General features: G+C 45.1%; 1 protein-coding gene across 1 annotated transcript in view; it reads left to right on the top strand.

The window, feature by feature from the left end:
* The first annotated feature begins 1313 nt into the window (after positions 1 to 1313).
* LOC133440468 (NACHT, LRR and PYD domains-containing protein 3-like) overlaps positions 1314 to 23337 on the top strand; it is a 28533-nt gene continuing 6509 nt past the window's right edge. Inside the window, exons 1-9 of the mRNA XM_061717727.1 lie at positions 1314 to 1390; positions 13001 to 13133; positions 13216 to 13443; positions 13584 to 13700; positions 14211 to 14289; positions 14578 to 14785; positions 15348 to 17130; positions 17425 to 17598; positions 19733 to 19906. Coding sequence (XP_061573711.1) covers positions 13045 to 13133; positions 13216 to 13443; positions 13584 to 13700; positions 14211 to 14289; positions 14578 to 14785; positions 15348 to 17130; positions 17425 to 17598; positions 19733 to 19906 — 2852 coding nt within the window. The 5' untranslated portion in view covers positions 1314 to 1390; positions 13001 to 13044. The remainder of the gene's footprint in view (positions 1391 to 13000; positions 13134 to 13215; positions 13444 to 13583; positions 13701 to 14210; positions 14290 to 14577; positions 14786 to 15347; positions 17131 to 17424; positions 17599 to 19732; positions 19907 to 23337) is intronic.

The raw sequence follows: 23337 nt of genomic DNA, 5'->3' as shown, positions 1-23337 counted from the left end.
TCAAAGACTTCTCATCCAGGAAAACAAGAAAGAGAGCCCTGTGAAAGTAAGTTGTGTTTATTTAATCATCTGTCTCTGTGAGAGTGTGTTATGCTATAGAACAGGGTGGTCTGTGCTGCTGCAGATGTGTCTTGGTTCAGAAAACTTAACGCTTGTTAAGTTTGCAGATGTACTTTAAATGGCTTTCTGTAGTATTTTTGTTACAACTAAAGGCTGTTATAGTAAATGAGTGCTACTGCCAATGTGCACTGTTACACATGGCACAATATTATTTTTTCTGGGAGAACATGATGAATAAGGGGGCCTCAGAGAAAAAACAGCCTAGGGGCCCATGACTACCTTAATCCTCCTCTGCATGGCGGGTCTTCTTTACCGCCATTACCACCGTCACTTTCAAACGCTTTTCAATTTCATGAGTCCACCCCTAGCCAGACACGTCAGGGGCAAGCTTTTTCTTCCTGTGGACACGCTTTCTGGTGGGATCTGTGGGATCTCACCCTAACCCCTGATTCTTTACTTGTCACGTCTGGGGGTAAGGTGTGGACCCAAACGCAGGAGAGAGAGGGAGGCCAGAAGCAGGAATTCTCAAAAAACAAAAGGATTTATTCCACAAAAAAGCCAAACTAAAATTCTGTAGAGCAGGATCAAAAAACTCAAAGTAACAGGGATCAAAACTTGGAGCACATGGAGGGAAGAACAGTACGGTCCGACAGGGAACAAGGGTATGACAAGACCAGATATACTGAGGGGATAACGAGACATGACGAGACACAGGTGCAGACACAATCAGGGCAGATGGGACACAGGCAGGGCAAAACAGAAACTGAAAGCTGGGGGGAATGTCAAACCTTGACATTACTGGACTCAACAACTCAGAGATATTCAAGAATGACAACTAAGGGATGTCTTCATGATGGAAGCAGGTGTCACGCCCTCGATGAATGACTCCACAAGTGGCATTTCTGATGAAATCACACACACTATGTCCCAACAGTTGACCACTGGATGGACATTGTTGGTAGAAACACACAGGAGCCAGTAAATCATGGGATTTATTCTGTGGTGAACCAAAATAAATTAATACACCTAAAAAAATCTCAGTTCATTTACTTAGTAATTTAGTTGAAATTCATTAACAACCTTCAATATAAATTGTCACCTTCATTTTTCAGTTAAGAAAGATTATTTATTAGACTCTTCATCCTTCCACCTGTCCCTCCTCCTCCTATCTATCCATTCTCCTCCTCTTGCTCCTCCTCCTCCTCTTTCTCCTCCTCCTCCAATCAGTGCAGCTCTGACTCATTCCAGGATCAGTTCAGTTGCATCTCAGTAGGTTTTTATCAGACTGCAGAATCTTCATCTTCAACTATTTGGACTGTTTGAAGAAACTGTAAGTTTGAAATTTGTCTTCAGGATCTTTCCTGTTTGTTTCTGCTCCTCCATGGTTGGAGAAAGTATTCACTGCAGACATTGATCATTCTTGTGTATGAAAACAAATTTACATGATTGTTAGATGACAATATTTTTATTGGATTTATTTTTGATCTGTTGGAGCCGTTTTGCATAAATGTGATTTATGTTTAAGATAATACCTTTTGTAAGACTTTGGTTTTATATTTATTCTAACCAGTGACTACTCACAAAAACAGAATATTGCATTTCTATTGGGTGCTGTATGTAGAATAAATATACGGTAACTCAGTGAAAGTTTACACGTCACTTTGAGCAACACAGGCTTTTGACCAGCATACTTTTTTTTATTTACAAAAGTTAAGGATTTGGTTCTGTATTTTGTATGATTTTTCAGTTTTTGGAGTAAACATACAAAAGAAGAACTTTGCGTTAAGACCTTTCCTTTACTTCATCGATGTGCTGGGTGCAAAAAACTTTATGGTCCAAAGCTCGTGAGGCAGCTGCTGCTGCAACAAAGTTTCTTCCCCCAGGTCACAAGACTTCTTAATCAAGACACACCAAGCACTCTGGACTCTGAACTCTGTCAATCATCACACCTCATATCATATTTATTACAGGGATTCTTGAGATAAGGGACAAAACAGGTTTTAAGAATCTTTTTTTTAAAATGCACACTATATTCATTGGAACTGTATATTTCTGTTGAGAAGGGTCTTAGCTTTTTAACCATGTAAAGGAACAGGTTCTAAATAAAAACACTTAAAAAAAAATGCTTTACTTTAGTACTTTATTTGTGTCAACTCCGTCAGACACATTCAAAAGTATACAATTTTAATTCTTCCAGTCCAACAAGAATCTAAAGTCGGTATAGTGTATGTCGGTATAGTGTTTAGTTACTCTGATATGTAATAAAATACAATATATAAACCTATGTTATGATTTCACACTATTCTAAACCACATTTTCTAAATGTCAGCATTTTCAATCTTTGTTTTTAATTTTAAAATGAAAAAAATAATTTGTTTAGATAAATAAGACATACGAGGATGTAGATCAGATGGTCCTTTTTTTACATAAACAACATAGACTGAACAAAGAATAAACAGTTTTTTTTCAAAAATGAACAAAAACATACATCTGACGGTGTTGACGAAGAACTGATGGTGTTGACAAAAACTGATGTGTATTACTGATTAATGAACAAATATGTTTTTAAACAGATGGAAGAGACAAAAGATGAAGAACTAACTACTCTTTGTCTTATATTGAACATAAATCAGATAATAATAATAATAATAATAATAATAATAATAATAATAATAATAATAATAATAATAATAATAATAATAAACATACTGAAAATTCTCTTTTTTAAGTGGTGTGTGTGCACGTGTGTGGATGGGGGGTGGCGGGGGTGAGAGAGAGAAAGACAGTGTGTGTGTGACTGCCCTGCACTGCTTGATTCAAATTTTAAATTAATATTCCTTAACAACAATACTGCTCAAAATGCTAATAATGAAACATGTATTAGCCCTTTATATGAACATAGAAGTGGATCCTATGGGCTCAAATTAAAGCCATAAATATTTTGTATCTGTGAAAAGATGTCCACATGTGTAATAAGGTTTTGCAGCTGTATAAAACAATTTGTGCTTTTGAAAATAAACTTTGTACTTGTAGAAATATTTTGTGCATATGCAAAAAAAATTGGTACTTGTAGAAATATGTTGTGCATGTGCAAAAAATATTTGTACTTGTAGAAATATTTTGTGCATGTGCAAAACAAATTGGTACTTGTAGAAATATTTTGTGCATGTGCAAAACATATTTGTACTTGTAGAAATATGTTGTGCATGTGCAAAAAAAATTGGTACTTGTAGAAATATTTTGTGCATGTGTAAAACATTTTTGTAGCTGTGGAATTCATTTGTCTGTGTGCAACATTGGATATACAAAGCTACAAACTTTTTTTACAACTACCTATTATGGCACTGTTTTGACGTGTCAATAATAAGAGCCAATCAGCGATCTTTGGCACGGGTTTCAAAGCCAGAGCAGTGGATAAAACAGAGTGGCGACAACTTTTGTTCTCGCCGCCAGAGCGGTCACGTGGCTCATGGAAGCCCCGCAAGTTCCAAAACAAAGCCCGCTGTCATGTTATGGCGCTTTTCCACTAGTACCTACTCAGCCCGACTCGCCTTGGGATGGCTCGTCTCGCCTCTTACCGCCTCTACCCGCTTTGTCCTCATTTGTTTTCCCACAGCCAGGTGAAAAGTGGGCGAGTTGGGGTGAAGCTGCTGTGACGTACTCGATTGCGCAACCCCTGCTCCAGACCACCAATCAGTGGCCTGGAAGGTGATGACGTCAGATATAGTGCCGGCTCAGCACGCTTAAAACCTCGGCAGAAAAAGTATCTGCTTGGCACGGCTCCACCCGCCTCAGCCCATAGTGGAAAAGCGCAAGACGGGGGCGTGGCGGGTAGAAGCGAGCTGAGTAGATACTAGTGGAAAAGGGCCATTAGTCTATGGGACAGACAGCAGTGAGCTCGCTTTTGAACGGTAAATATTACAGGTACATTTACAGCTGATAATGAATCTCTGTGAATACATCAATGTCAGTCACTTGTATTCAATGGCTGGATGACACCTAAAAGTGTAATTTGACAGGCTTTTCTGTGTTATTTTTGGGGGGAGGGAAAACTTTGCTTACAGTTTAAGATTAAGATTCCCAGAATATTCAGTTTTTTTTAGATATGATATTTGAGTTTTCTTAAGCTGTAAGCCATGATCAGCAATATTAAAATAATAAAAGGCTTGCAATATTTCAGATGATTTGTAATGAATCCAGAATGTATGACATTTTTGTTTTTGTAATTGCATTACAGAAAATCACAATATTCTAATTTTCTGAGACAGTCCTGTAAGGGAGTATTAATAAATCGCTTGCATCAATCTCATGTAGCTACATAAGAGATGCATTGCACCAGATTACAGTTCAGTTGCTAATTTATCTGCAATCCATGAAGCAAAGTTTTCCCTCCCCCAAAATAACACAGAAAAGCTTGTCAAATTACGCTTTTAGTTGTCATCCAGCCATTCAATATACGTGACTGACATTGATGTATTCACAGTGATTCATTATCAGCTGTAAATGTACCTGTGTACGGTTTATTTTAATATTTACTGTTCAAAAGCGAGCTCACTGCTGTCTGTCCCAGACTAACATGACAGCGGGCTTTGTTTTGGAACTTGCGGGAACCACGTGACCGCTCTGGCGGCGAGACCAAAAGTTGTCGCCACTCTGTTTTATCTAATGCTCTGGCTTTGAAACCCGTGCCAAAGATCGCTGATTGGCTCTTATTATTGACACGTCAAAACATGTTGCACACAAACAAATTAATTCCACAGCTACAAAAATGTTCTACACATGCACAAAATATTTCTACAAGTACAAATATTTTTTGCACAAGCACAAAATATTTTTACAAGTACAAAGTTTATTTTCACAAGCACAAATTGTTTTATACAGCTGCAAAACCTTATTACACATGTGAACATCTTTTCGCAGATACAAAATATTTATGGATTTAATTTGAGCCCATAGGACCCCTCCATAGAGATGACCATTCAATGTAATAATCCGTTGCACCACGATAGCCTATGTTGTCAAAATCTACAAACTGGTCCTTTAATGTAATATACAGTATAATTATAATATAAGTGCTGGGAAAGTTACACAATACTAAGCGGACCACAGCCTATCCATGCTCTACAAGTCAGAAGTGTAGGGTATACAGTATACGGTCAAATAATGTAATATGTAATGATTTAATTTATACTATATGTGTAGATTTATGTATAAAGAAAACCCTGAAATAATATTTTAATTATTTACTATGTTCACAAATGATATTATATTGGCATATTAAGAGGTTATAGGTGGATTTTTCAACTCCGTCAGCTTACATGTCAACTCTGTTAGGTGTAGAACCTGACAGAGTTGACAAAAGGGCATGTATTTTCCCGCCAAATCATGTATTGTTCACTGCAGCTAGCTGGTTTTTCCTCAGTTGCTAGCTGTCTCAATAAACTTACTAAAATACCTTCATTCAATCCACTACTGTTTAAAAACATGATCATAACAGAGAGACGGTGTTGACATGTTCCAGCTGTGACCATAGGAATATCAACATTGTTTGTCTAAAATATCCAAAAATGTAAAAGCTACCAGATTATGTGTGGTAGCGTTGCATTCAGAACAGGCAGGGAGAGAAAAGGGCGTCCTCAGGGAAATAGCTGACCATTCTATTTCCTGATTTAGTGAGGATTGTAAAAAAATCTGACGGAGTTGACAGAAACTGAGGACAGAACTTTGATAGGCAGGATTTTCTGGAAAATATTGTTTGAAGTTCACTTCATGTATTGTTTTATTTATTTAAGACCACTCTTTGTTATTTAATATATATATATTTGCACACTCATAGAGTTTTTTAAAGGTTTTTTTAGTGGGTCAATACTGTGACCTCTTGCTGAGGACAGGTATAATAACATGGACCTCTTAACTACAGACCATACATTTAAACAAATTCACACAGAAAAAGTGTAAAATGCATTATAATAAGAACATAGGTATACACAGTTCCTTTATATTTTACTTTGTAAGTATGTAAACCATGATGAATTTCTTGATTTTCAATATAAATTAGACTTTGTTCGGACATGTTTTGTCCCAACTCAACAATCAGTGATTTATGTTCTGCCTCTTTGGTTCTTAGTTTTATGAATTCTCTATAAAGTGTATTTTTCTTTTTACAGGCATTTTGTAATCCATTTGTGATCCATGGTCGATCAGTGTATTTTTGTTTTCCACTGTATTGTTTTATTGTTTTTATTGGACAGTTTTTATCGTATAATGATGTGAACACTCTTAAGAAAGACTCAAATGCATTATCAACATCATTTTCTGTGTATACAGTTTCCCAGATTTAGTGATTAACTGAAACATTTTGACCAAGAAACGTAAAAGAAGTTCTATTTCGTCCCTACTGACCGCCAGGCGGTGCTGTAAGCACTGGATATCTCCCCTCGCGCATGCGCATGTCGAGTACAATACCAACAATGTCACGTCACCCGTGACCCCTGCATGACCCCCGGAAGGGGTATATCTTCCGGGGTCAAGCATGGGATCGGCTCCTCATTCTTCTCGCATCGCGCTGAAGTACAGGACGGAAATAGAAGGCTGGTTGAAAGCTTCTTCCTTTCCTCCCTAAAACCGCCGGCCTCTGTGCAGCTTCGTGCCGTAAGGTAGGAGTAACGATCTCTGTCGTCCTCCGAGAGGCTGTGGCCACGCGGTATTTATTGGTGTTCGTTGCGGCGGCGGCGGCGTCTCCCCGCCCCGCCCCCCTGGGCCAGCTGGCAGAAGGTAAGCTGTTGGCTGCGCCCGACACCTGAATATTCTGTGCAGTTATTTTTTCTGCAAAAAAAAAAAAAAAAAAGAAGACAGAAAAGGATTTTTTTTTTTTCTAAAAAAGAAAAGACAACACCTTTTTTTGTCCTTCTTACAGCCGTGGTGAAGGCCACGCCCCTCTCCCACCGGCACACTTGTGGTGACGGCAGAGTTTCGCTCCCTCTCCCACTTTATTAAAGTGACAACATTATTATTTTTTTTTTTTTCCTTGCAGATTATTTTTTCTTTAAAAAAAAAAATAATATAAGAAAGGAAAAGAACAGCGCCTTTTTTGCCTGTTTTGCGACCGTGGTGACGGCAGCGTTTCCGCTCCCTCTCCCACCGGCTCGTTCAGGGTGACGGCAGCATTTGCTCCCTCTCCCACTTACTGATGTGATATTGTTATTTTTCCTTGCAGTTATTTTTTAATTTTTTTCTTGAAAAAAAAAAAAAAAAAAAGGAAAAGAAACAAGAGAGGATTGTTCTCTTCTTTTTGAGTAAAGACGCCTTTTTTGCCTTTTCTCATAGCCGTGGTGACGGCAGCGTGGCCCTCCCCTCTCCCGCCGGCATATTGGCGGTGACGGCAGCGTGCTCGCTGTGGTGACGGCAGCGTTTCCGCTCCCCTCTCCCACTGACACACCCATATTGACGGTAGCGTGGCTGCTCCCCTCTCCCACCTGCATATCGGTGGTGACGGCAGCGTTTCCGCTCCCCTCTCCCACTGACACATCCGTGCTGACGGTAGCGTGGCCCTCCCCTCTCCCGCCTTCATATTGGTGGTGACGGCAGCGTGCTCGCTGTGGTGACGGCAGCGTTTCCGCTCCCCTCTCCCACCGACACCTACGTGGTGACTGCAGCGCGTCCGCTCCCCTCTCCCACCGGCACATCCGTGGTGACGGCAGCGTGACCGCTCCCACCGACACATCCGTGGTGACGGCAGCGTGTCCGCTCCCTCTCCCACCGGTCCCTGTGATGGAGCGTTCATGCCCAGGGTGCATGGCCTCCCTGGATCCTGCGGTTGACCAGGACCTCTGCGTGTCATGCCTGGGCCCTGAGCAGCCGGGGCCGTCGGCCAGCCTCCCCTCATCCCAGCCGGGGTCTTCGCTGAAGCGATCGGCGAAGAGAGTGGTGGGGGCCCCCAAACGACGGCGGATGACGAGCCAGCTCTCCTCGAAGGTAGATCGCTTGGCTGCCGACATGGAGCAGATGAAGGCGCTCCTCCTCAATCTGCAACCTGGTACTGGCCAGGTGGAACCTGCCGTGCCAGAGTTTGCTCTGGGGTCGCCACCGCCGCTGCCAGAGGACGCAATCTCCATTGCAGCCTCGGCGAGCCACTTCAACGTGTCATCAGGGGACCCGGCCTCACAGCGCTCGGGGTTCTCCTCGCACTCATCTGCCCAGAGCTCTCGGGAGGGGACGGTTTGTTCCTCCGTGCAGAGCATTATCTGCACTGCCCTGGCACACTTGCAGCTGGATGCACCGCGTGCGGAGGTGGCCTCTAGCGCCTTCCACAGGCGCAATCCTTCTCCGGTGGAATTCACCATTCCGCCTTCGTCGGATTTTTTGAGGGAGCTGCACTCATGCTGGAGAGATGTCACAGCCCTCTCCAGGCTAACAGCTGATGACCGTGCTCTGACGGCGATGGAGGACGCTGCAGTGGCTGGTCTCCACCACATGCCCCCCATCGAGCCCTCCATTGCAGCACTGATAGTGGCTCCTGATGAGGCTCTGAAGCCAGATCCCAAGTGCCCCTCTACCCAGTGTAGGGTTACTGATGGGCATATTTGTAGGGCTTATGAAACAGCGGCGCGCATCGGCCGGCTGGGGAACACCCTTTCTCATCTGCTACTGGCCCTCTCCACCTCCCTGCAGGATGCACAGGTGGATGATTCCACACGGGACTTGTGTGATGTGTCCCTACAGGCTTTTGCCTCCCAGACGAGGGAACTGGGGCGGCTGATGTCCACCCTGGTGCACACGCGCCGTCATGTCTGGCTGGCGCAGTCACCCCTGACAGAGACTGCTCGTAGGGTTCTTCGTCAGGCACCGGCAGAACCGGGGGAGCTGTTTGGGGCAACTGCCCTGGAAGCTCTGAACCGCACCGCCCTGGCCGATGAGACCAGGCAGCGACTGGTGCACCTTCACAGGAGGGCGCCCGCTTCCAGTACACCGAGGGGCCCTTCGTCCGCCCCTGGACGTCGCCCCCAGCCTCCTGCCCGCAGGAGCCAGCGCAGCTCCCAACGGCCCGTTGGACAGCCTGCCGGGGGGTTTCGCCCCCCTGTGCGCGGACCGCCCCAGCAGCGTCGGGGTGTTGGCCTCGACCATCGCCCCCCCGGCACGTCCAGAGGCCGGGGGAGACGGCGCTAGGGCCACGGGGCCGGTCGTCGGCTGCTTTTCCCGGCAGCAGCTCAGTCACTGGGCTGCCTGCTCGTCGGACCCCTGGGTAATTTCCACCTTAACCCACGGGTACGTACTGCAGTTCCGACACCGGCCCCCTACCTCCGGCCGGGTCAAGATGACCGTCATCAGAGACCCGGCGAACATTCTGGCTCTGACTCAGGAGTTGTCCGTCCTGCTGGCCAAGGGCGCCATTGTGCCGGTAGACCCCCTGCTGCAGCCCCAGGGGTTCTACTCAACCTACTTTCTCGTCAGCAAGAAAGACGGCGGCCTTCGTCCCATCTTGGACCTGAGAGGCCTCAACGGGTACATGAAGGCCCTGCCCTTCCGGATGCTGACCACAGCAGATGTTCTGCGTGCGGTCGGTCAGGGGGAGTGGTTTACGACGGTAGATCTACAGGACGCTTACTTTCACGTGCCGATTGCGGCACAGCACCAGCGGTTCCTGAGGTTCGCCTATCAGGACCGCCATTACCAGTTCAGGGTGCTCCCGTTCGGGCTCTCCCTGTCCCCAAGAGTTTTCACCAGGTGCGTGGCGGCAGCCCTCGCTCCCCTGCAGGCACAGGGTATGAAGGTTCTGCCGTACCTGGACGACTGGCTGATATGCGCGCCGTCCCGAGAACAAGTGGTGGCAGACACGGCCCTCCTTTTGTCGCATGTGGCCAAACTAGGGCTCACAGTGAACAGAGGGAAGAGCTGTCTGGCTCCCTCCCAGCGAGTCGCCTACTTAGGATTGGTGCTCGACTCGGTGACCATGAGGGCCTGTCTCTCACCGCGGCGTGTGAGCGACGTCCTGCGGCTCCTCCCCCGATTCAGGAGGGGCAGACGGCTGCCTTACCTCCAGTTCCTGCAGCTTTTGGGCAGATTAACAGCCGCCTCGGCTGTTGTGCCCTTGGGCCTGCTGAGGCTACGCCCCCTGCAGATGTGGCTGAACAGCCTTCGCCTGGATGCCGAAAGGCACAGGCACAGGCTAGTCAGGGTGTCGCGGGTGTGTGTCCATGCCCTGGCACCCTGGAAAGACGGGGCATTCCTGCTGGGGGGTGTGCCCTTGGGCACTATCACCTCCTTCCGGGAGACTGTCACCGCAGATGCCTCCCTCTCGGGGTGGGGTGCTGTTTGGCGCGGCAGGCCTGCCCAAGGGCAGTGGTCTGCGCGGGACCGCACACGCCACATCAATGTGCTGGAGCTCCGTGCTGTACACCGAGCACTCGAGCACTTTTTACCTCACCTATGGGGGAGGCACGTACTGGTTTGGTCGGACAATGTGTCCACTGTCTCCCAGATCAACCACCAGGGGGGCACCGGGTCTGCACAGCTGCTGCAGGTGTCCCGGGGCCTTCTGACGTGGGCCGCTCCTCGCCTCCTCAGCCTGCGGGCGATATACCTGCCAGGGGTCAGGAATCAGGTGGCAGACTTCCTGTCCCGACACAAGCCTCCCCCAGGAGAGTGGCGGCTTCATCCGGAGGTAGTGGGGATGATTTGGGTCCTCTTCGGCAGAGCGGTGGTGGACCTCTTCGCCTCGGGCGTCTCGGCTCACTGCCCCCTCTGGTTCTCCTGGACAGAAGAGACCAGTCCTCTGGGTCAGGATGCCCTAGGGCACGAGTGGCCCGACGGGCTCCTGTACGCGTTCCCCCCACTACCTTTAATCCTTCCGACGTTGCAGAGGGTCCTCCAGAGAGGTCACAGGCTCCTCTTGGTGGCCCCCTTCTGGCCGGGGAGACCGTGGTTCCCACTACTCCGGAGGCTCTGCTGCGGCACGCCATGGCGCCTACCCGACCGGAGGGACCTTCTGTCCCAGCTGGGGGGTCGGATTTGGCATCCCGACCCCCATCGCCTTCAACTCTGGGTCTGGCCACTGCAGGGCCCGACCCGTTAGTGTCAAGCTGTACTGAGCCCGTCAGGGCTACCATCTTGAACGCTCGTGCGCCCTCCACCCGCCTCCAGTATGAGTGCAAGTGGAGGAGATTCTCTGCCTGGTGTGCGGACAGGGCAGAGGACCCTATGCTTTGCCCTGTGGCCACGATCCTGGAGTTCCTTCAGTCCCTCCTGGATGATGGCCGTGCTCAGTCCACCTTATGGGTGTACGTGGCGGCCATTTCATCACGACATGCCCTGGTCGAGAATGCCACCGTGGGGTGCCACCGGCTGGTTTCTCTCTTTCTTAGGGGGGCTCTGAGGCTGCGCCCCCCGAGGACCCCAAGGGCCCCGGTGTGGGACCTGTCTATGGTACTAGGTGCCCTCTCTTCTCCACCTTTTGAGCCCTTGGCCCAGGTGGACCTGAAGTGTCTTTCTATGAAGACGGCTTTTCTCCTCGCTATGACGTCAGCAAAGCGAGTCAGTGAGTTACATGCCCTGTCAGTCAGCGGGTACTGCCTGAGGTGGAACCCGGATGGCTCAGGGGTTACGTTGTGGCCGAACGTGGCGTTCCTGCCCAAGGGCCTGCCACGCGATCATGCTAATCGGCCTATCCAGCTTGCCCGGTTCGACCCCGAGCCTGCGGAGGGTGGGCCAAGCCCTTTGTGCCCCGTACGGGCCCTTACTGCTTATGTTGCTGCCACCGCTCCTGTGCGACGGTCGGAGCAGCTTTTTATCTGTCATGGTGGCCCTAACAGGGGGCGCGCTATTTCTAGACAGCGCCTGTCCCACTGGGTGGTGGACACCATCGAGCACGCCTACAGGGCCAGTGGCCGCCCCTTACCAGTGGGGGTGAGGTGCCACTCGACCAGAAGCGTCGCAGCTTCTTGGGCTGCCCTGAAGGGGGTGCCTCTGGAGGACATCTGCGCAGCAGCTTCGTGGACGTCGCCGGACACGTTCTCCAGGTTTTACCGGATCAATGTCGCCACTCCCCAACCATTGGGCGTGGTTCTACTCCCGGGTCCTTCTGCCCCTGATCAGTGAGGTATGTGACCGGGATTCTATGTGACATTGTTGGTATTCGTCATCCAGTGCTTACAGCACCGCCTGGCGGTCAGTAGGGACGAAATAGAACGAAAGTTACGCCTGTAACTACGGTTCTATGAGTCCCGGATGACCGCCAGGCCTGCCGGTCACTCCGAATCCTCGTGCTCTCGCGAGAAGATTCTAGGAGCCGATCCCATGCTTGACCCCGGAAGATATACCCCTTCCGGGGGTCATGCAGGGGTCACGGGTGACGTGACATTGTTGGTATTGTACTCGACATGCGCATGCGCGAGGGGAGATATCCAGTGCTTACAGCACCGCCTGGCGGTCATCCGGGACTCATAGAACCGTAGTTACAGGCGTAACTTTCGTTTCTTCTCCCAGGTCATAAGACTTCTTAATCAAGACACACCCAGTACTCTGGAGTCTGAACTCTGTCAATCATCACACCTCATATCACATTTATTACTTGTTTGCACTTATTTCAGCATGTTATCTCTCCTTATATTTGCACATTGAACCTTTGTCTCTGCAGATCAACCCCTGAGCTTCCTCACATTTATAGTAACTAGTTTTTCAAGTTTCTGCAGTAAAAACTGTCACGGAATCACCTCATTGTTATTTCACACTTGTTCCAGCTAGTTAGAGCATGTTAGTCCTGATGGACTGACTTGGTGGAGGACAGACTGATTACTTTGGGACCCTTTCCAACATTTAAAGGATAACAAAAGAAAGAAAAAGACTGCTCAGTAGAAGCAAAAAACAAAAAACAAAAGAGAGGAACAAACCAGAGCAGGATCAGCTGATCTGTGTGCAGCACCAGTCATGTGTGTTTCCTCTGCAGATGAAGGTGTGTGTGTGAGCTGATGTGGACGTGAATTCATCAGAATGGATCAGTGTGAGGACGGAGAGGAGGGAGTCCCTCCCTCTAAAACCTCTCTGTGTGGGGAACATGAGAGTCGGAGCAAAGCTCAGAGGTGAGATGAGCATCTCTAACTGTCCCTGACTCTTCTGCATGTCAGAGCTCAAGACTCACATCACCAAACATCATTATTACAGGAATCGACCTGGACCTGGAGCTGGACCTGGACCTAAACCTAAACTTAAACCTAAACCTGGACCTGGACCTGGACCTGGACCTGGACCAGGACCTGGACCTGGACCTGGACCTGGACCTGGACCTGGACCTGGACCTGGACCTGGACCCAGCTGTGTGTCCTTGAAGAGCGACCAGTCAAAAGGGTTGCCAATTGAATTTAAAGGAGACCAACGTTCTGCTGTAAAGAGGTGTGTATCCAAACACTGCCAAGGATTTATGTTATACAAAGTAATACTTTATAGACTAAATAGACTAAATATTTTTATCTGTATGATTTATTTTTCATATAAATATAATATGTACATTTGGAACTGTTGTCTTCTATCAGGGTCTATCAGACAAGAGACTCTGTTGAACATGAACCCAGCTGTTTGTCCTTGAAGAGCAACCAGTCAAAAGGGATGCCAATTGAATTTAAAGGAGACCAACATTCTTCTTCAGAGAGGTGAGATGTATTTAAACGCGTTAAATGTATTTAAATCAGTCCTCATGTTAGGAAATGTCCACATGTTTCTATCTGAGTAGATCCATGTAGTCCTGGACCCCTGTGGTCCTCCATCACCTGATGGTGATCTGAGCTTCCTCCTCATAGATCTTCATCTCCTGTCAGGAGCTTTTTCCTCTTGTCGACACATCTGGAGGTCTTACCTTCCAGAGGACTGATCCTGATGATGATCCAGAGTTCCTCAGCTGCTTCATGTCTCCATCAGTTGTCTGTCTTCTTGATCTCGTAACTTTTCTTGGAGCAGAACTGGATCTTGTGAATATGTGAATGAGCAGAGCTCTCACTGAGGTCACGTGTTCTCTGTGAATCAGCAGGACTAGTAAACATTCACCACCACCGGTCCTCTGATGGACTGTCCTCATCCAAACAGGACTTCATGGACCTTCAGCTGGTGTTTGTCTCTGTGAGGACAGACATGATGTGAGCTAATTCTTCCTGGTTCCTCCACAGAGTGGACCAGCAGAGCTCAGAGCCTCCCAGTGGTCCGTCTGTCCAGCAGCATCAGACACAGCTGGACTCCATCTTTCTGGTCTGTACATGAACAACAACTGCTTCTCCACCTGTTCTGTTGATGTTTGTCTCCATGCTGGTCTCTGGAGACCAGTGGACTGTCAGTCTGTCCAACATGGGTCTGATGTTTGTCTCCATGCTGGTCTCTGGAGACCATTGGACTGTCAGTCTGTCCAACATGAGTCTGATGTTTGTCTCCATGCTGGTCTCTGGAGACCAGTGGACTGTTAGTCTGTCCAACATGGACCTGATGTTTGTCTCCGTGGTTTCAGTCTGATTGTGTCCTTCATGTGGTCTTCTGTTCCAGCTGCTGGAGGACAACATTGTCATGTTTGTGAAGAACGAGCTGAAGAAGATCCAGAGGGGTCTGAGTCCAGATTACCCAGAATCCCTAGAGCATCTGTTGGAGGGTGAGGATGAAGAGCAGAAGAGCAGCAGAGAGGCGTTTGTGAAGATCACAGTGAACTTCCTGAGGAGAATGAAGCAGGAGGAGTTGGCTGAGCGTCTGCAGAGAAGTAAGAGGATTTCTCTGACCATTTAAACTCCTGGATAAATGACCCAGAATGCCTCAGGAGATGAACAACATTCACAGATCAGCCCCAACATTCACCCCCACATGGTACCCCCCTAGAGTACCACCCTCCCTGTACAGGACAGCATAAATATGTTTTACTGACCAACATCACAAGATAACTGGTAGATTTTAGTCCTGGTTTTCCTCTTCCAGGAATCCTGCTGAGCTTCAGATTGTCTTGATGGTTCTACAGATAATTTGATCAGATCATCTTCTGGTGTTTTCAAGTCCTAAACCTGGAAAATCCACTTCACAGACACCACAACAATAACAAGAACACAACAACCCACAAACCCACAACCCATCAGGGCTCTCCTGCTAACATCCTGGTACAAGAAACTCCAGGACCCCCAGATGTTCTTGTCACTTTCACATCCTGAATGTTCAAAAGTGTTTTGGTGGTAAAAGTGATTCTACCCAATATTGGACAGCTCATCGTAACATTAGAGTTGATCAGTGTCGGTTCACATCCTAATTGGTTTCTTTTTTCCACTTTTATTAAGGTACTTTTGCTGCAGTTTGTCAAAAGAGTCTGAAGTCTAAGCTTAAGAAGAGGTACCAGTGTGTGTTTGAGGGGATTGTTAAAGCAGGAAACCCAACCCTTCTGAAGCAGATCTACACAGAGCTCTACATCACAGAGGGAGGGACTGGAGAGGTCAACGGTGAACATGAAGTCAGACGGATTGAAGCAGCATCCAGGAAACAACACAGAGCAGAAACTACCATCAGGCAGGAAGACATCTTTAAACTCCCACCTGGAAGACATGAACCAATCAGAACAGTGATGACGAAGGGAGTGGCCGGCATTGGGAAAACAGTCCTAACACAGAAGTTCTCTCTGGACTGGGCTGAAGGGAGAGCCAACCAGGAGATCCAGTTACTGCTTCCATTCACCTTCAGAGAGCTGAATGTGCTGAAAGAGAGAAAGTTCAGCTTGGTGGAACTTGTTCATCACTTCTTCCCTGAAACCAGAGAAATCTGCAGCTTTGAAGAGTTCCAGGTCGTGTTCATCTTTGACGGTCTGGATGAGAGTCGACTTCCTCTGGACTTCCACAACAATGAGGTCCTGACTGATGTTAGAGAGTCCACCTCAGTGGATGTGCTGCTGACAAACCTCATCAGGGGGAACCTGCTTCCTTCTGCTCGTCTCTGGATCACCACACGACCCGCAGCAGCCAATCAGATCCCTCCTGAGTGTGTCTCCATGGTGACAGAGGTCAGAGGGTTCACTAACCCACAGAAAGAGGAATACTTCAGGAAGAGGTTCAGAGAAGAGGAGCAGACCAGCAGGATCATCTCCCACATCAAGACATCACGAAGCCTCCACATCATGTGCCACATCCCAGTCTTCTGCTGGATCACTGCTACAGTCCTGGAGAAAGTCCTGGAAACCAGAGAGGGAGGGGAGCTGCCCAAGTCCCTGACTGAGATGTACATCCACTTCCTGGTGGTCCAGGTCAAACTGAAGAAGGTCAAGTATGATGGAGGAGCTGGGACGGATCCACACTGGAGTCCAGAGAGCAGGAAGATGGTGGAGTCTCTGGGAAAACTGGCATTTGAGCAGCTGCAGAAAGGAAACCTGATCTTCTATGAACCAGACCTGAGAGAGTGTGGCATCGATGTCAGAGAGGCTTCAGTGTACTCAGGAGTGTTCACCCAGATCTTTAGAGAGGAGAGCAGCCTGTACCAGGACCGGGTCTTCTGCTTCGTCCATCTGAGTGTTCAGGAGTTTCTGGCTGCTCTTCATGTCCATCAGACCTTCATCAAGTCTGGAGTCAACCTGCTGAAGGAACAAAAGAACACCTTCTGGTGGTTTAAAACAAGAGCCGTGACTGACCTCCATCAGAGTGCTGTGGACAAGGCTTTACAGAGTCCCAACGGACACCTGGACTTGTTCCTCCGCTTCCTCCTGGGTCTTTCACTGGAGACCAATCAGACTCTCCTACGAGGTCTGTTGGAACCAAAACAAAGAAGTTCACAGAACAATAAGGAAACAGTTAAATACATCAAGGAGAAGATCAGTGAGGATCTGTCTGCAGAGAAAAGCATCAACCTGTTCCACTGTCTGAATGAACTGAACGATGGTTCTCTGGTGGAGGAGGTCCAACGGTCCCTGAGGTCAGGACTTCTCTCCACAGGTAAACTGTCTCCTGCTCAGTGGTCGGCTCTTATCTTCATCTTACTGTCATCAGAAGATCTGGAGGTGTTTGAGCTGAAGAAATACTCAGCTTCAGAGGAGGTTCTACGGAGGCTGCTGCCGGTGGTCAAAGCCTCCAAGAAAGTTGTGTAAGGACGAACACGGACACATCTGTTTTAATTACAATCACATGTTGTGTTCTTGGTGGAAACCAGTTAAATTCACTGTTCAACTAAATTCAGTTTCATGTGGGACCAGTTCTCATCAATGATTCATCTCAGGAAACTACATGCAGAGAAGAGAAATGCAGCGATCACTATGATGAATACTTATTATTAGATGAAATAATCAGCATTCATAGATATTATATCATTTATTTCTTTGTTAAAAGACATAATCAACTTTTAAATAACCTCATAATTTCTGTTTAATCTCCTCTGCAGATTGAGTGGTTGTAACCTCTCAGAGAACATCTGTGCAGATCTGTCCTCAGTTCTCAGCTCTCAGTCCTCCAGTCTGACAGAACTGGACCTGAGTAACAACCACCTGCAGGATTCAGGACTGAAGAAGCTGTGTCCTGGACTGGAGAGTCCACACTGTCACCTGGAGTCTCTCAGGTCAGAATCCAGAAGTGTTCAACTGTTGTCCGTTAGAACTGTTTGTTTGGTTGTTTTATTAGATCCCCGTTAGCTGCTGACCTTTCACAGCAGTTTCTCTGGGGTGTCATCAGAACCCTCAGCTGAATTACAACATTATCATTAATTAAAATACATAAACATACAGTACATGCTCACAACTCAGACAACAGACACTAGGACACCTGCTAAAAGTAAAAAAGAACCCATTATAATCAGCACAATGGCATTATGACTGTACATTTCCTCTTTTTAAAGTCAGGATTTACACTTTATCATTACAATCTCAAACTAAATATTAAGAAAAATCTAATCCATAGCTCAATTTAAAAAGAATAAAAAAATATTTTCCATTTTTCAACAACGCAACAACTTTCTGGTCAGTGTGAGATAGAACAACTAATTATGTGCGGTTCACATTTTAACACCCCCCACATCGCTTCAGCAAAACTACATACAAACACAAAAGAAATAGAGGAAAAGGAAACAGTATTAACAGAATAAAAAAATGAATAGCTCAATTCTTAACAGTCAATTTTATTCTCCTGAGTAAACAAATAAACTTGAGCTTCTTCTTAAAGCTTATCATATTATCTAGAGTCCAAAGGTCTGGTAATTTACTCCACACCACCATTGCTCTGTGATTCAGTGTCTTCTATTTTAAGTTACTTCTACATGGAAGCAACAGAAAATACCTGCTGATGTTCGCCTTGAAAAATGATTGTTGTGTGTGAAAAACATGATAATCTTCCGTAAAATGTTTCTGGTGTTTAGTCATAACTACTTTATTGATTAGACTCCTCCATGAATATTTTCTCCTACATTCTCCACTTATCCAGGATGGATGGGGATTCATTACTTCGACTGGTCTGATAAAGGCGCTGAATGACTCAGTCAGCTGCTTTGTTCTGATTTACCTGCAGTCTGGCCAGGTTACGTTTGGTTGTACTGGACCAAATTGCAGACCAATAATCTACATTTGACAAGACCGATCCGTGTATCACCTGTTTAATCAAATCATTAGGCAAAAACTTCCTGCAGTGTTTAATCACAGCTATAACTCTACCCATTCTCTGCACTATTTGGTCAACTTGTCTATTCCAGGACATTTGACTCTCTACAACATCCCTAATACCTTCACTTCTGTTACTTGCTCTATCACTACATCACCCATAGTTAAGCATAGCACAGGGTATTTTCTTAATAAATGTTTTAAACCTAAAACACTACACTTTCTGTTCAGCTTATTCAGAACTCATTTGTTTCTTATCATCGATTTTTATGTTAATTTTAAACCCACCCTTTAAATCTCAAGTTAATTCAGCCGGCAGATTTGCCAATGTATAAACTGTCGAGTCGTCAGCATACATTGCAATGGTGGCATGATTTAGAATAAATAGTAAATCATTGATGAATATTAAAAAATAAAAGCGGACCCAAAGAACTCCCTTGGGGAACCCCACAATTCATGGCTCTCAGCTTGGAATCACTACCATTAAAGTAAACAATGCTTTTCCTATCAGACAAATAACTGTTACCACATGCAATAGTAGCTGATTCAAAACCATAGCAGCTTAATTTATTCTATGTCACGTTATGGTCATTATGGACCTAAAGAACATGTGGAGGAGAGTGGACTATACCCCTCCAGTTCTTAGATCTTTACACTGGTTTCCTGTCTGTCCCATAATAGATGTTAAAATCCTGCTGCTGGTTTATGATTCTCTGAATGATTTGGGATCAAAATACATCTCTGATCTCCTGGTCCATGATGAACCAACCAGAACCCTCAGGTCGTCAGGGACACCCCTACTTTCTATACCCAGAGTTAGAACCAAACATGATGAATCAGCGTTCAGCTTTTTTTCCTCACGTGTGGAACAAACTCCCAGAATGCATCAGGGATGCTGAAACTCTCTATAGCCTTAAATGAAGTTGAAAATATTTTTATTTACTTGTGTCTGTTGGTTTTTAATTACTGCTTGTAAATTCTTAAATCTTTAATTCATTTTTTTAAATCTTTTCATTTTAAGCCCTTTGAGTTGTCTTCTATATGAAATGTAATCCACAAACCTTCCCAAATAACCTCATGATCTCTCTTTAATCTCCTCTGCAGGTTGAGTGGTTGTATCCTCTCAGCGTACATCTGTGCAGATCTGTCCTCAGTTCTCAGCTCTCAGTCCTCCAGTCTGACAGAACTGGACCTGAGTAACAACCACCTGCAGGATTCAGGACTGAAGAAGCTTTGTCCTGGACTGGAGAGTCCACACTGTCACCTGGAGTCTCTCAGGTCAGAATACACCAAGTGTTCAACTGTTGACCGTTAGAACTGTAGTTGATATTGAAAGATTGTTGATGTGTTTCTGCTGATCCTCTGTCTTTTCCTTCAGCGGCATCATCAGGTGAACATGAGGACAGAGTCAGCTTTAGTCTCAGAGCAGTTCTCTCAGAGTCTCTGCATGTTTGTTGTGCTGTGCTCACAACTCAGAGACAACAGACACTAGAACACCTGCTCAAAGTTAAAAAAACAACATTATAATCAGCACAATGGCATTATGAATCTACATTTCCTCTTTTTAAAGTCAGGATTTACATTTTCTCATCACACTCTCAAACAAGATATTAAGAAAAATAAAATCCATAGCTCAATTTAAAAAGAATAAAAAACATTTTCCATTTTTCAACAAAACAACTTTCTGGACAGTGAGAGATAGAACAAATAATCATGTGCTGTTCATATTTTAACACCCCCCACCCCCTTCAGCAAGACTACACACACAAACACAAAAGAAATAGAGGAAAATGAAACAGTGTCAACACAATAAACAAATTAATAGCTCAATTCTTAACAGTCCATTTTATTCTTCTGAGTAAACAAATATATATAGAGCTTCTTCTTAAAGCTTATCATATTATCTAAAGTCTAAAGGTCTGGTAATTCACTCCACACCACCATTGCTCTGTGATTCATTGTCTTCTGTTTTAAGTTACTTCTACATGGATACAACAGAAAAAAACCTGCTGATGTTCGCCTTTAAAAAAATGATTGTTGTGTGTGAAAAAAATTATAATCTCTTGTAAAATGTTTCTAGTGTTTTAGTCATAACTACTTTATTGATTAGACTCATCAATGAATATTGCATCCTACATTCTCCACTTAACCAGGATGGATGGGGATTCATTATACTTCCACTGGTCTGTTAAAGGCGCTGAATGACCCAGTTAACTGCTTTGTTCTGATTTACCTGCATCCTGACCAGGTTACGTTTGGTTGTACTGGACAAAATCATGGAGCAATAATCTACATTTGACAAGACCGATGTGTGTATCACCTGTTTAATCAAATCATTTGGCAAAAACTTCCTGCAGTGTTTAATCACAGCTATACCTCTACCCAGGGCAGCTGACAGTCCTGCCGGGGCCCGGGACAAAATAATCTAAGATGGGCCCCCCTGCGCCCGGATCTCTCCTTCTCCATCTTTCTCTCCTCTCCCTCTGCTCTTCAGGTTTTTATACAAGCTAATGGACGTTAACATTAGAGATAGCCAGTTAGGTTAGGTTAGGTTACAAGGTTGGTAAACGTTGGCTGCGCTGTGTCTTACCTTGCTCTAAGCTGACTTTATTAATTCCAGCTTCACCGTCACCACCTTTTTAAAGTATTTGTGTAGATAGATAGATAGATATGCTTTATTCCAGACTCAAGGTCCATACAAAAATACAATCAAAAGACACACAGTACAAAAAAGATTAAAAAAACACAAAGATAAAAAATAGTCTAATGACTCATTTTAAGAGACACTTATACCAGTGTTCCCAAAACTGAGACGTGCAGCGTGTGGCACTGTACATAATGTTCACCAGTACCACAACAATTTGATTTTCAGAATCATTTAACCGACAAATAAACCTGTACATTATATTTCTCAAAACAGATTGCAGTGTGTTCACTCCAGCACTCACAAACATCTCACTTGCGCTAGTCCATCTGGGCCTTTTTAACAGTATCCTCAGAGCATCATTGTATGCCACTTGTAGTTTCTGAAGGCTGGCTTTTTTATAGGTCAACCACAGATGTGCAGTGTACAAAGGTGAACAATACATTTTGAACAGAGTCAACTTCACTCCAACAGTACAACAACCGAATTTACGTGACAATACATTTGCTCTCACATACAACATACGACACTGACGATATATGTCCTCGTCATCTGTCAGTTGGTCTGTGATCACATGACCAAGATATTTCACTTCACTACAGATATTCAGGACATTACCTGACAGTTTAAAGTCAGGAAAAATCATATGTCTATCTTCCACGGTTCTGCAGATCATAATAACACTTTTTGAATCGTTATATTTTACATCCTGTTGTTCTCCATACACAGAACACACATTAAGGAGCTGCTGCAGACCAGCTGAGCTCGGGCTAAAAATCACACAATCATCTGCGTACATAAGATGATTCATCACTGTACTGCCAACCATACAGCCAGTTTTACATAAGCTTAATTTATTTGATAGATCGTTCATGTAGAAATTAAATAAAATAGGTGATAAGATGCTCCCCTGTCTTACTCCATTACTGACATGAAAAGGAGCAGACATACAGTTGTCCCATTTAACCTGCATGGTCTGTTGGGCATACCAATAGGACAGGATTCTGACTATGTAATTAGGGACACCTGCTGCACCCAATTTTTTAAATAATTTCCCATGATTCACCCGGTCAAATGCCTTAGACGCATCTAAAAAACACATAAAAACAGATGAATTTTTCTCTTATAGTTACTCAGCAGTTCCTTTAAAACATATATACACATATCTGTACCGTGTCTCGGTTTAAAACCAAATTGATTATCTGTAGAAATAATCAATTCATTAATTCTCTCCAGGAGAATTTGTTCAACAACTTTCGACAATATATTAGCAAGAGCGATAGGTCTATAGTTATCTGAGCAACCCACTTTTCCTGCTTTATCCTTAACCACAGGAACCAGCAGCACTGTCATCATAGAGTCTGGAAGAAACCCATGGACCATGAGGGCAGTGAAGCATAGGGCAAGAAGTTGAGCTAACCTTGAACTTGCAAATTTAAGATGTTCAGCCGAGACAGAATCCATACCTGTTGTTTTATTAACTGATAAGTTTTTAATCGCTTGAGAAACCTCATGAGACTTGATTGAATCTACATTTTCAACATTAGCTACTTGATAGCCTTTAGACCGAACACAGTTAAACAATTTACTATAATGCTGTCGCCAGAGCTCAACAATAGCATTTGCACCAGAGACTCCATCTACTATACATGGTAAGGAGGGTTTGCTGTTACTAATGTCTTTCACCTCTTTCCAGAAAGCTTTATTATTATTTAAAAGTTTCTTGGCCATAGAGTCAGCCCTCAAACATTGCTCGTTTTTACTAATGAAACGTATTGCATATTTATATTTTGCATTTGTACTCTTCTTATATTCAAAAATGGGCCCCTGTCTTGGTTTACCAGCCATTGCCCAAGATTTAGTAGCCTCACGAGCCTCAGCATAGAATTCAGCCACATAAGTATTCCAACCAGGCCGGGCTTTTCCTCTCTTTTTACATTTTAGGTGAGGCTTACTAGCTTCAAGTAAAGCTGAGACAATATCCGTATACAGTGCAGAAATATCTGTTCTATGTTTGATGTTTGTACAATTACTGTTTTTACACATGAGTGCCTCTCTAGACAGA

The sequence above is a fragment of the Cololabis saira genome, chromosome 3 (genome assembly GCF_033807715.1).
Source record: "Cololabis saira isolate AMF1-May2022 chromosome 3, fColSai1.1, whole genome shotgun sequence".
Lineage (NCBI taxonomy): Eukaryota > Metazoa > Chordata > Actinopteri > Beloniformes > Belonidae > Cololabis > Cololabis saira.
Note: the sequence above shows the minus strand (reverse complement) of the source record. Positions and strands in the feature narration are given on the sequence as shown.